Source organism: Urocitellus parryii, chromosome 1, assembly GCF_045843805.1.
Source record: "Urocitellus parryii isolate mUroPar1 chromosome 1, mUroPar1.hap1, whole genome shotgun sequence".
Classification (NCBI taxonomy): domain Eukaryota; kingdom Metazoa; phylum Chordata; class Mammalia; order Rodentia; family Sciuridae; genus Urocitellus; species Urocitellus parryii.
In genome coordinates, this window is record NC_135531.1 from 62810607 (window position 1) to 62824101 (window position 13495).

A 13495-nucleotide genomic window follows, 5' to 3' on the forward strand; every position below is an offset into this window, starting at 1 on the left:
ATTTTTAACCCGAGAACCAGCAAAGCATGTGCTATGACCACACTGTTTTGGCCTCCATGCACATTCCTTTGTACCAAATTGTATTTTTGTACTTTGGCCCTAGCTTGAATGGAAGAGAACATCTCAAGGTGTATCTATAAGCAATTTATTACTAAAATGATATTTTTGAGGATGTTGTCCATTTTACCTGTCCCAAAGGAGAAACTTCTCTCAGGTCTAAAAGACAGAAAATGCTTTATTATTCCTGCAGATCTTGTTTCCATTTATCTTGTGAATAATGTGACTCTTACAGATTTTTTCTTTTCTTCCCTTCCTTTCTACTTTTTTCTTTTTTACTTTGTACATAAGAAGCCTCACATCTTAGAGATGAATGTGAAGCCCACCTAGAGCCAGGAAGCTTTTTTTTGTAATCTGATGCCATTAAACTATTTTATCTTTTTCTCTTCACTCAATGTTGTTACTCTATTGAAACTTTTTATGTTCAGTGTGTGTTCCTTTTTTGGCTTTGGCAGGTTGTAAATGAACAAAGAAGCAGATGGGAGACAGGTAGACAGCAAGACAACTAGACAGAAAGATAGCTCAATATAAAAGAACCTGACAGAAAAATACATAGTTACTGGCAAGATATATAGGTTATTAATTAAGGCCCAGTTTAAAATAGGTTGAAAGAGGGCACATTTTAAAACAAACTTTAGGTTTCACATTTATTTTTATAGGGCTACCAAGTTCAAAAAAATGCTTATGATTTTCTTATTATCTTCCTATTACCATTTTTTATTTGTCCTCCCCAATTTATTATTATTGATTTTTAAGTTGATCTTCTGTAACCTAGTGATTCTAAAAACAGATCTCACAGATGGGAGAGAGACACCAATGGAAGAGTCTTCTCCCACCCTCTCCAGGGAGAGAAAAAAAAAGCCTGAATGTAGTCCAGGGAGAGAAAAAATATATGAACTTTTGTAAAGGAAATATTCTTTTTCTTTAATTTGTTCTAATTAGTTATACATGGCAGTAGGATGCATTCTGACACATTCTACACAAATGGAGCACAACTTCTCCTTCCTCTGGCTGTACTTGGTGCAGAGTCACACTGGTAGTGTAATCATAAGCCTATAGAGGGTAAGAATGTCCATCTCATTCCACAGTCCTTCCCCACCACATATATCCCCTCCCCTCTCCTCTGCCCAATCCAAAGCTCCTCCATCCTTCCCTACTCCCTCCCCTCATTATCTGCTTATCAGAGAAAAGGGAAATACTCTTGTATTTGGTTTTTGCCCATAATTTAAAATCAGCCTGCATCCCCTCTGGGGAAGGTTCTCAGAGGGCACAGTGGTCTCTGGTGTGTAGGTAGCAACTCTTCCAAAGCCCCAAGGTGGTGCTTAGTGCTCTGGCCTGCTGTGGGCACATGCCCAACTCAGGCTGGCACAGAGCCCTGTTTATAGAAGTAACATTAGAAAGCAGCTCCACTGCATTGATTCACTCTGTGTTCAAGTTTCCAGTTGTTTCAATTGATTACACTTGGGTGTGTTTTATGAGATGACTGCAGTGTCTGAGTCGTTAAAGAAACACAGGCATTTCCATTACCAAAGTAAGTGTCAAATCCTCGGCGGGTTGGAAGGCATTCTTTCCGGTACATTCCCAGGTGCCATTTTCCAACCATATGGGTGGTATAGCCTGCTTCTTTTAGAAGCTGGGGCAGGAGTTTTTCATCCAGTGGAACACAGCTGGGCTGACAAGGCCAGATTATTTGGTGCTGTAAACCTGTGTGTATCTTAAAGAGATAAACACAAAATTGTGGATTAGTGACATTGAAACATTGTAAACAAGTAAAGTGGCTGCCTAATTTATTGGACATATTTGTTGATTTGAAAGTTTAACTCTAAGCTGGTTTAAGAATGTTTCTGAAAGGCAGTTTACTCACTCAACTAAGGTAATGAACCTAAACTGGATTTGAAAAGATGAATAAAAGCATTCCAACAGAAAATATTTTAACATATATTTATCAAGGCAGTATGTCAGAAACCATTAACTCAAATTTTCACTTCCTAAAAAGAGGAACAATAATATGAGCTATGGCTCTATCAAGGAAAAAAATCCTGTGCACAGGAGAAGGTGATATTTGTCATCTTTGAAGATAGAGAGCTTTCTTTTGTAAAATGTTATTTAACAGTATAATGAAATTTAAGATTGGTATTTCTTATTCTACTTTGTGTAAACAATAATCTCAAAAGACAATGCTCAAATTTTCATTTAAAATGGCCCTTACTGCTTGGGAGAGGCTCACAGAAAGACACCCAGGGTAAAGCAACTAACCCTTAAGAAACAACCACTTGTTGAATTTTGGTATAATATCAAAATTGAGGGCTAGGGTTGTGGATCATTGGTAGAGCACTTGCCTAGCACATGTGAGGCACTGGGTTCAATCCTCAGCACCAATAAAAATAAATAAATAAAATAAAGGTACTGGGGCTGGGGATATAGCTCAGTTGGTAGAGTGCTTGCCTCACATGCACAGGGCCTTGAGTTCAATCCCCAGCACCACAAAAATAAATAAATAAATAAATAAAAATAAAGGTATTGTTTCTGTCTACAACTAAAATTTTTTTTTAAATTGAATGTCCACAATTATATAAGTTCCTCAATTTATAAATGGGGTTACCCACCTGATAAACCTACAAGATGAAAATGCATTTAATACACCTAAACTACTGAACATCATAGCTTAACTTTGCCTACCTTAAATGTGCTCAGATCACTTACATTAGTCTTTGGTGAGATGAAATCATCTAGCACATAGTCTAATTGTTATCATTAAGGCTCATGTAATTTATTAAACACTGTACTGAAAGTGAAAAACAGAATGGTTGTATGGGTAACATTTTACACCACTGTAAAAAAAATAAATTGTGTGGAAGAATAAGAGATCCAGACTAACCAAAGCAGTCCTGAGCAAGAAGAAGGATGCAGGAGGCATCACAATACCAGATCTCAAATTATGCTGCAAAGGTATGATAATTTAAAAAAGCAGGATGGTATCAGCATCAAAATAGACCTGAAGACCAACAGAATTGAACAGAAGACACAGAGACAAACCCACATACTAAAATATATGTTGGAGAAGAGACAGCTTTTTAAACAAACAGTGCTGGGAAAACTGGATATTCATACATAGAAGAATGAAACTAGATCCCTATCTCTCACCCTACACAAAAGTCAAATCAAAATGGATGAAAGACATTACACCAGAAACCTTGCAACTGCTTGAAGAAATCCTGGGATCAACACTCCATCATACAGGTTCAAGTATCAACTCCTTAACAAAGAACCCTAAAGCTTAAGAAATAAAGCCAAGAATCAATAAGTAGGAGGCCATCAAATTAAAAAGCTTTTTCTGCATAGCAAAGGAAATGATTAAGATCATGAAGAGAACCTATAGAAAGGGAAAAATTCCTTGTCACCTGCTCCTCTGACAGGGGATTAATATCCAGAATCAACACCAAAAAACTGAATAATCCAGTCAATAAATGAGCAAAAGAACTAAATAGACACTTCTTAAAAAAAAGAAACACAAATATCCAACAAATATATGAAAAAAATGTTCAACATCTCTAGCAATCACACAGCAATGCAAATCAAAACTACACTGAGTTTCATCTATCTGAATGAACCCAACTACTATGTATAACTATAAAGCTCTAATAGTAAAAAAATAAATAAAATTTTTAAAAGATTTCATCTTGCTTTAGTCAGAATGGCAATTATCAAGAACACAAATAATAATAAATGCTGGTGAGGATGTTGGGGAGAAAGGCAAACTCCTACATTGTTGGTAAGATTACAAATTAGTACAATCACTCTGAAAAGCAATACGGACATTCCTCAAAAAACTAGAAATAGAACCACTGTGTGACCCAACTATCCTACTCCTTAGTATTTATCCAAAAGAACTAAAATCAACATACTATCACGACACAGCCACTTCAATGTTTATAACAGCACAATTCACAATAGCCAAATTGTGGAATCAGCCCAAATGACCATCAATAGATAAACAGATAAAAAAATGTGGTCTGCATACACAATAGAGTTTTACTGAATCATAAAGAAGAATGAAAATATGTCATTTGACAGTAAATGAATGGAAATGGAGAACATCACGCTATGTGAAATAAGCCAGACTCAGAAAATCAACAGTTGAATTTTTTCTCTCATAGGTGGAAACTAGAGCAGATTGAGAGAAAGAAGGTGGGCAGGCAGTGGGGTCAGATATCATAAAAATATAGGAATGATCAGTAGAGTAGATGAAAGAGATTGAGAGAGAAGGAAAGGGAAGGAAATGCAAGATGAATTTAACAAAATCATGCAATGTGCATATATAAATATGCCACAGGGAAGTTCACCTCTATGTATATGTAGAAAGTACCAATCAAAAATAAATAAATAAATGAATGAAAGGAAGATCAGTTGAATAGGGGGAGGAGAATGTGGAAGGGAGGAGGAGAGAGAGAAGAGAGGGAATGGGGACTTAAGTCAAATTCCACACATGTATGATTTTGTCAAAAGGCACCCAACTACTATGTATAAATATAATGCTCTAATAAAAAACAATATGCCTAACCCACTTAACATCATAGCTTAACTTTATCTAACTTTTTTTTAAACATCCTTACCTTTTTTATTAGTTGTTCATGGACCTTTATTTTATTTACTTATTTATGTGCGGTTCTGAGAATCGAACCCAATGACTTACACATGCTAGACAAATGCTCTGCCACTGAGCCACAAACCCAGCCCCAACTTTGTCTAATTTAAATGTGCTCAGATCACTTACACTAGCCTTTGGTGGGGAAAAAAAAATCACCTAACACAAAGTCTATTTATAATTGTTATCATTTAGGCTCATGTAATTTATTAAATACTGTGCTGAAAAACGATTGTGTGGGTACATTTTATACCACCGTGAAGGTGAAAAATCACAAACCCTCTACGTTGGGGTTGTCTATATATAAAAATTTTATTAAAACAACTGTCCCTTTTCCATAAAAAGGTAAACTACATATCTATGTAAGGACAGATTGTCTACATCATCTTCTATCAGAGCAATATATTTCGATAGACTGAATGGCAGGAAACAGCGTAACAATCTATCTTCCATGAACAGAAAAGATGTACAAAAAGTACTAAAATGATATCTCAGTCATTTTGTTTGGAAAAATACGGGGAGATATATATATATATATATATATATATATATTATGGTAACATATAATAGGTTTATTATTGCTGGGGTTTTTAGTTGTTGTTTTTGTTTTTGTTTTTGGTACCAGGGATTGAACCCGGGGGCACTCCACCACTGAGCCTCATCCTCAGCCCTTTTCTATATTTTATTTAGAGACAAGATCTTGATGAGTTGCTTAGGGGCTTGCTAAGTTGCTGAGGCTGGCTTTGAACTCACCACCCCCCTACCTCAGCCTCCTGAGCCTCTGGGATTACACGTATGCACCATCGCACCCAGCTATTGCTTGTTTTAATTGAACAATTTTTATAATTTGTTTTCATTTCTGATATAGCAAATTTCAAATAGTATAACCCACATAACTGTACATTCTTTGGGTCCTTAATATTTAATCAAGTGCAGAGATCCTAAGATCAAAAAAGATTGAGAACTGATGCTATAAAACCTGATAATGATCTTTGCTATGGGGAAAAATAAAGTAGGAATGAAGTGATAGTGACAGCGGTGACACTTAAGACAGAGTGGCAAAAGAAGTTTCCCCTAAGGAGGAAATAGTTGAACAGTCAGTTGAGCAAAGAAAGAAGTGAGTTGAAAAATCTGGGGCAAGACCAATGCAGACCCAAGGAAAAAGAAGAACAAAGACTCCAAGAGCTTGGTGAGTTTGAAGGCTGGCACAGAAGCCAGGGCACACCTGTCACAGCTCTTGTACTGATGGATGCCACCACACCCCTGGTATCAGGTGTCCCCAAGGGCTTCCTTGCCTGCCAGCCCTTCCCTAAGACTTGACACCTGTCTCCCTCTTTGTCCTAGGCTCCCCATGGAGGTGCTCTTCTTTCTATGAAGTGACTGCACCAGATGTCAGCTTCCCTTAGCACTGGGTGGTCCTGATTTCCCAAGAATACACAGGGGTCTGGGAACACTGAGGGTGGAAAGCACCCGTTCTCAACCCAGGCACAACACTCTGGTGTCCCCATCCACTGCAGGTGTGTAGCAGGCATTCTGTTGCCAATAAATGGTGAGCATGTGTTTGCTAGTGATTTACTCGCTTTATAATTTAAAGCAAAATAGGATAAACCTCAGGGAATTAAATCCCATCCTGGCTCTATCACTTACTAGCTTTGTAAGCTTAGGCAGAGACTTCAGTGATTTACTAACTTCAGTAAATTAGAAAGTTAGGCTCAAATTCCTCAACTGTAAAAGAAGGAAATAATATTTATCTGCCTTCCGGGGTTGTTGGGACAATTAACCAAGGTAACATAAAATGCCAAGTATATTCTAAACACTCAACCATTGTCATTACACCAACTGTGAGTAATGTTATCAAAAACAATACTCCTTCTTGAGGAGGACGGTGGCCTTACAGAGATGTGCACATAGGCCTGGATCTGCCCTCTGTAGTGTGTTACGGTGCATCATATAAAATGTACGATCAATCTACTTTCCCATTGGTACTAACTAAATACTTATCTATTGCTAATTTTCTCAAATTCAAATACCAGTTACTCAGAACAGATTCACTGATTTTGACTTTACTGTAAATATTTGGCAATAAACAGATACAAAGTATAGACTATAAGGTCCTTGCTTAACATCTGGACAGCATCTTAAGTGATAGCTGCCATTTTAAGGAAAAAGTTTTGCTTTCCTACCCAAGGGCATTTCTGAGAAAGGCTCTCCACTCCCTCATACCAACCCAACCCCTAACCACCTGCATTAGGACCCACCCCAGCTCTGATTCCTGAACCTGCCCCATAAAAGTCCCGGAACCCAAGCCTGTTTCGCCTCTCTCCGTCGATAGAGAGATGGCCTTTATTTCTCAGCTCTGACAAATAAACTCTCGTGTGTACCTCTGCCTGGTTTCCGTTTTTCATTTCTCTCTTACCCGTCTCTTGTTCCTTGCTTTCCCTTCATAGACCACCCCTCCCCCCCAAAAAAAAACTTTCAAATACACAATCTTTGTTTTCTTATGTATTAATTTATAATTAAATAGCCTTTGTAAGGCTTTGACATGGCCCTGTATTCTATTTTCAGAGCCAATAATACTTGCAATAGTATTTCCTTTGACTGGATTTCATGATATCTTTCCACACCTTCCTAGAGGAACCACACAGAATATCTTAACTGTTAAATTAAAGTGCTTATTTTAATTTCACTATCTTGATTGTGGTGACGTTTTCACAGATATATAAATAGATAAATAACATAAATAGATAATAAATAGATAAATATATAAATATATATAGATAAATATAAATATATATTATATATCATATAAATAGATATATTATATATTATATAAATAGATAAATATATAAATAGGTATAATTAGATATAAATAGATAATTAGATATAAATTAGATATAAATAGATATAAGTAGATAAATATATAAATAGATAATAAACAGATATATAAATACATAAGTTTTGACATGTACACCTTTAAGTACATGCAGTTTATTGTACATCAATCATGCCTCAATTAAACAGTTTAAAAATAAAAGTAAATTTAAGTTTTCCTCTGAGGTTTTTCTGTGTCTTTTAGTAATAACTGGCACCTGTACCGGGGTGTGTGTCAGATGCATTCCCTTTGCCATCCAGTCCCTCTGGTAGTCCTTCCCTCCACCCTTGGCCTTCCAGCTTCTCATTGGTTTCTTCACAGGGCCCAGTGAAGGCCCTGCCTGGAGCAGAGAGGGAAGAAAGAGACCTAGTGCCTCAGGCTGCTGGGTTGTCTCAATGGCCACCTATGCCCCTCTGCAAGGTCAGTCTGAGGCAGGCTTTTCTATGTGCCTCTCTCTCTAGGTTCTGGGAACGTCCCCTTGCTTCCTCCCTTCTGCTCTAGGGACAGTAACGACTCCACTGTGTCACCACTACACCTTGTGCTTTCCCCACACATTCATACCTTTTAAAATAGTCCTGTTATAAATAAACCCTCCCTAAATTATCCTAATTGAAATATGCCATCCCTTCCCAGCTGGAATCCTGAAATATAAGGATGTTATAATATCCAGGGAAAGGGAAGGCCTGCTCTGAACACACACACACACACACACACACAGAGAGAGAGAGAGAGAGAGAGAGAGAGAGCGCTTAAATCAAAAAAGGATTCTTCCCATTGTTAACACTGTAAGATTACTCAACAGAAAACTGATCATGGGCTCAAAAACTTCATAACATAGAGTAACTGGCAGCTGAGCAGGATATGTGAAGATAGTATTTTATGGAGTCCAAAAGTCCCAGTGGAGATAAATACTATGCAAATAAATCCTTCAATGGAAAGCTCATCCATCACATGCAGAGAATTAGTTCTGATCACTAGAAAGCACTGCCAAGCGATGCCCTGCCGTTTGGTTTTCCTAAGCCAGGCACCATGCCAGTTGGTCAGCTGAAGTCTGCCTCCATTATCTACAATCATATGGAGCAGGGAATTCGTTCTTTTCAGTGCCTGAGAATTTATTTGACACAGCGTTTTTATGGCATGATTGGGAAGCAGAAGCCAAACTCTGGATGACAGCCAAAAACATGTTTTTGGTCTGTTCAAACAGTATTTGAAGTCAGGAAGCTGTAATGGGTTGAGAAGCAGTAAACAGGTAAATGCCAAGCTGGTTCCCATCCATCACTCGAACTGAGCACAGAACTAGGGAGTCCCACCATGCTCCAGGGGGCAGGACACCAACAGGTATCAAAAGAAAACAAGAAGAGAGCCCTTGTAAATACAACAGCCCCTGAAACCATTCCATTCTAATACCCATCTTCAATGTCCAGAGAGAAAGTGTGAACAGAGAAGGTTGAATGTAGGACATATGACAGTCCAAAGGGATGGCCTGCCTGTCTACCATGTGTGGCTGCCCCTTGTTCATTAAACCAAATCTTTTTTTCAAAAAGATTTTACTTGACCATCAAGCATTCACACCACAAAGGCCAAAAATCTGCAAACTGGAACAAGACCTGGCTTATTTCTGGGTTCTTTTCATGAAATAACTGATAAGAAATTGTCATTAACATGTTTGTTGAACCTAATAGTTTATTTGGGCTCATGAATTATTCTGTCCTCTGCAGACCTAAGAAGATACTAGCAGTATGGTCTCATAAGCTTAAAAGAGAAAAGCCATCTCCTGCTATGGGAGAGATGAACAGCAGCTCCTACATCAGAACTTCTTCCAATTCCCCTTTCTGAGGCTCTAGGCAGTTTATTGATGAAATATTTATTTGGGAGCTCAGGACACAACATTTCAGTCACCCTCCTGAGAAACTATCAGGGGCTAAGTAGCCACAGCTACACACATATGGCAACCAATGCCACTTCTCTTCCAACCTGAACAGAGGAGAGATAACATCCAGTTGAGCAGAAGGAAGGTTCCCTCCAGTCCCTCTGACTTGTGTGAGGTGAACTCATACCCTCGCTGCACTACATATTTGTGCACCTCCTGCCACTGTATTTCAAAGCTCAGAAAAATGAGCAGCCCTGCCCTTCTACCTTCCACACTAGAGGGGCTGGAGGGAAGCTTCATAACTGAAACACACACAAAAAAAAATCCAAAGATATGCCAGTGGCCATTCAGGAGTTCACAATTTCCAGCCTGTGCCTTGGCCACTAAACCACAGGTTTTAACCATGGTGAAGGACCACTTGTGGCCCCTTGGGGTTTATCCCTAGAGATGCCAAGCAGAATGAATGGACAGTGGAAAATCTTCTACCTCCCCCCAAAGCCTTTTAAAATGCAGTCAGCTTCCTGAGCCGCTGAAGCCAAGAACTACAGAACACACATTATGTGTGTCAGGAGCCTGGCTTGGCCATCTGGACGGGGCCTGCAGTACGAAGGCTGCAAAACTGGCCCGTGTCACTGACAGTTTTAAGGATCTATTTATTTTGGTATTGATTAGTAAAGAGTGCAAGTCTCTGACTAAACCCACAAAGGGATGTTGTTTGTAAAAAGAATAAACGAGGCAGAAATGGTTTCAGTGACTTCCTCTGTTTAAATTATAAACATAAGAGGCATTTATAATGAAAAGGAAAGAATTTATGAAGAAAGCTGAAGAAAAAGAATTTTTGGTAAGGTAATATGACCAAGAAAGCAAAGACAAAAGATAGTAACCAGAGAGTCACAGTTCATGCTCAAAGTGATTCTTGAAATAACAAGCCTAACAAATCAATGAACAATGACAACAACAAAATCCAGCACATTAAATGCTCACATTTTACCCAGCCCCAAACTTATTTATTTCCTCATTTCCACTTTCTTGGGAGGCAAAATATATAAAATGTGAAAATTTTCCTTTAAAATATCTTCAATACTTGCAAAATAAGGTCTCCAGACTCCCCTTTCCTCCTGGAAACATGACTCTTGACTCTGGCTAAACTGAAGAGGGACCCATCAAAGCAAGTCACCACCAGGGCTCCCTTTGCAGTATGTGTTGGAGCTGTGACATGTTTTAATGATGCCATCTTGCTGGTCACCATGAAATTAATGCATCCTTTACATCCCCTTAAATGAGCACAGGAATAAAGACTAGCAAGTGCTTTCTCTTTGGCAGCACCAATGGCCTCTTGGCTACATGTTTCTCTTCTCTCCCTATTTGGATGACTTTGCCAGAAAGTCCTATGAACCCTTTTAACTAGTGACATATATCCTCCCCCCAAGTCCTACACCCATTTATTCCAGTTCCTAACTTCTCCTTGCCCCACTTCTAACTGTAGAGTCCAGGAGAGGTGGCCAACAACAGGAATCCGCCAGAGGTAAGCCAATGAGGGAGCAGGCAGGCCACTCAGGGCAACAAGGGACAGCAACATCAGCGAGGCCACCCTCAGACCTCTAGCTCAGCCCTCCTCTGCCTGAGGCACGGGCCCTGCCTGTCCCCATTTTTGAGGCTAACTTGAAGCAAAAGTCAAGAATTACCCACAATGTTCCTGCACAGCCCTCTTCCTATATTTCCTGTCCATGGTTCATGCTTCAGTATGGTGAGCCATTTCTGTGTACTGTGGCCGCCATTACAAGATGGTGCTGATAAGCACCGTGGCCTGTGATAAACAACTCCTTATTTTGGGAGAGTTGGCACGTAGCTGTAAATCACCCTATGAGAAAGATCCACGTGGCAGTTGTGCATTGGGGCTTTATCTGCTTTATTAAGGCTGGGGCACGTAGCAGGAGTAGTAGCAGTAGGAGTAGTAGTAGGAGTAGCAGTAGTAGTAGTGGTAGTAGTAGTAGTAGGAGTAGTAGTAGGAGTAGTAGTAGGAGTAACAATAGTAGTAGAGAGAAACAAGCTAAAAGACATGTCAAAACAAAGGCCTGAATAAACTGCTGAAGGAAGAATCCTGTGTCGTGTTTCCTTTGCTGGCGAGGGGACGCGGCACTTCAGGGGTGAACTAAAAGCCATGAAAGTGTCTAGTCTGTTTACCAACATGATTAAGAAAAATGTGGCTTGGGTCCCTTAAGTATGAGACCTTGGAATCATCTTTCATTGCATCTATTCTCTGCCAAGGTTTATAGAGTTCTGGTGGAGTGGCCTCCTCAGTCCCCAAGGGAAGAACAAGGCAAGGACTAGAGTTACTTTAATTTTATCCCAGAAGGAACTGTTTCCACTAAGGTCTACCACCTTTAATTTTCTTTAACCTTATTAATTTCTTTAAAAGGAAGCAGGTGGCCTGCCAATCCTAGGGATGACATGCCAATCCTCGTAGTTTGATTAAGATAGTGACCTCTTTCAGGAAATGTTGTGTTTAAGTGTGTAGCACACTAGTGCACTTAGTTGTTCAACACAGTGTTTCTCTAGGCCTGAGACAGTAACCTACAGGAGAAGCCAGACCCCAGGACAGACAACTTTCAAAAAAACACATACTGGGAATACAGATATACAGTGACTGTTTTTATGTTGAATTCAGTCAATTTGTTAGATTATGAAAAAAAAAATCAGTATTTTCAAGTCCCTATTTGAACGAAAAGCAGTATACCAATACATTAGAAAAGCTGGAGGATTTTTAAATTAACATTTTTAATCTTGAGGTTTTTGAACGAGGAAGAAATGAATACAAAATCTATTTCCTGTAGGCAAAACAAACCTCTGAAGGGTACCCAACAAACTAATAAACAGGTGCTTCCTAAGGGAAGAAAGGCTGGGAGATAGCACAAAAAGATCTTTGTGCCTGAAACTTTTGAATGAATTGCCTAGAAGCAATTTTAAAAAGAACAATGTCACTTTCTTTAAAATTTACTTATTTAGATAAGACCCATTCTTTAGTATATAACAATATTATATACTAAATATAATTCTTTAGCATATAATAGCCTTCAAGGTAACATTATTATAAAAATAGGAACAAGGAACATGGGAGGCCTGACATTTTATCACAAGAGGACAGCATTAGGCTCAGGGAGGCCCAGCCTCTCTCTGAGCTCTGGGCACACTTCTGGCACCCTCAATGACTCAGTTTCAGCATCACCTTCTCCCCATTCTTAGAACAAGCTCACTCCAGCCTCAGAGCCTTTGCTTCCATAGCTCCTCCCTCACTGTTAAACTCTCTTTCCAGGATCTTTGTGTGACTTACTCCTCTTGATTCAGGCCTCTGTCAATACCATCTCCTCCTTGGAGATACCTTCATGAGGCACTATCATTTTACCTACTCTATTTTCTCCCCCATATTTATTGCCATGACATTTAAATTCACCTCACTTACTCATTTGTTTACATGTACTTATTTTACTCCCCTCTTGATCACTCCTTCTCCTCACCTCACCTGCCACTAGACTGTAAGCACCAGGAAATCCCCAGAGGTTAGCACCATGCCTGGCATAACTAGTAGCTCCACATTTGTTGAATGAAAGAATACATCATGCTTAACGGTGATGGACTGAAAGCTTGCAAAAGACGAGGTTGTCCACTATTGTCACCTCTAAGGAACTTGCCCATAGTCCAGACATGACTAACAGAAGTGAGAACTGAGATTTTTGAACAAGGGAGAAATGAATATAAAATCTGTTTTGTATATGCATATGTGACCACAGAATAGAATTGTGAATCTAGAAATAAATCCTTGCATCTATGATGAATTGATTCTTCACAAGGATGCAAAGAACATTCAATGAGGAAAGAATGTGTTTTTTCCCCCAATGGATGGTATTAAAACAACTAGATATCTACATGCAACCACATATCTCACCTCACATACAAAAACTAGCTCAAAATGGATCAAAAACCTAAATGTAAGAGTTAAAACTACAAAACTTCTAGAAGAAAACACAGATAAAATCTTTGTAATCTTGTATTA

At 38.9% G+C, this 13495-nt stretch overlaps 1 protein-coding gene across 1 annotated transcript in view; it reads right to left on the reverse strand.

Moving 5' to 3' along the window:
- Arsb (arylsulfatase B) overlaps nt 1-13495 on the reverse strand; it is a 172357-nt gene that overhangs the window by 151528 nt on the left and 7334 nt on the right. Inside the window, exon 2 of the mRNA XM_077796079.1 lies at nt 1585-1771. Coding sequence (XP_077652205.1) covers nt 1585-1771 — 187 coding nt within the window. The remainder of the gene's footprint in view (nt 1-1584; nt 1772-13495) is intronic.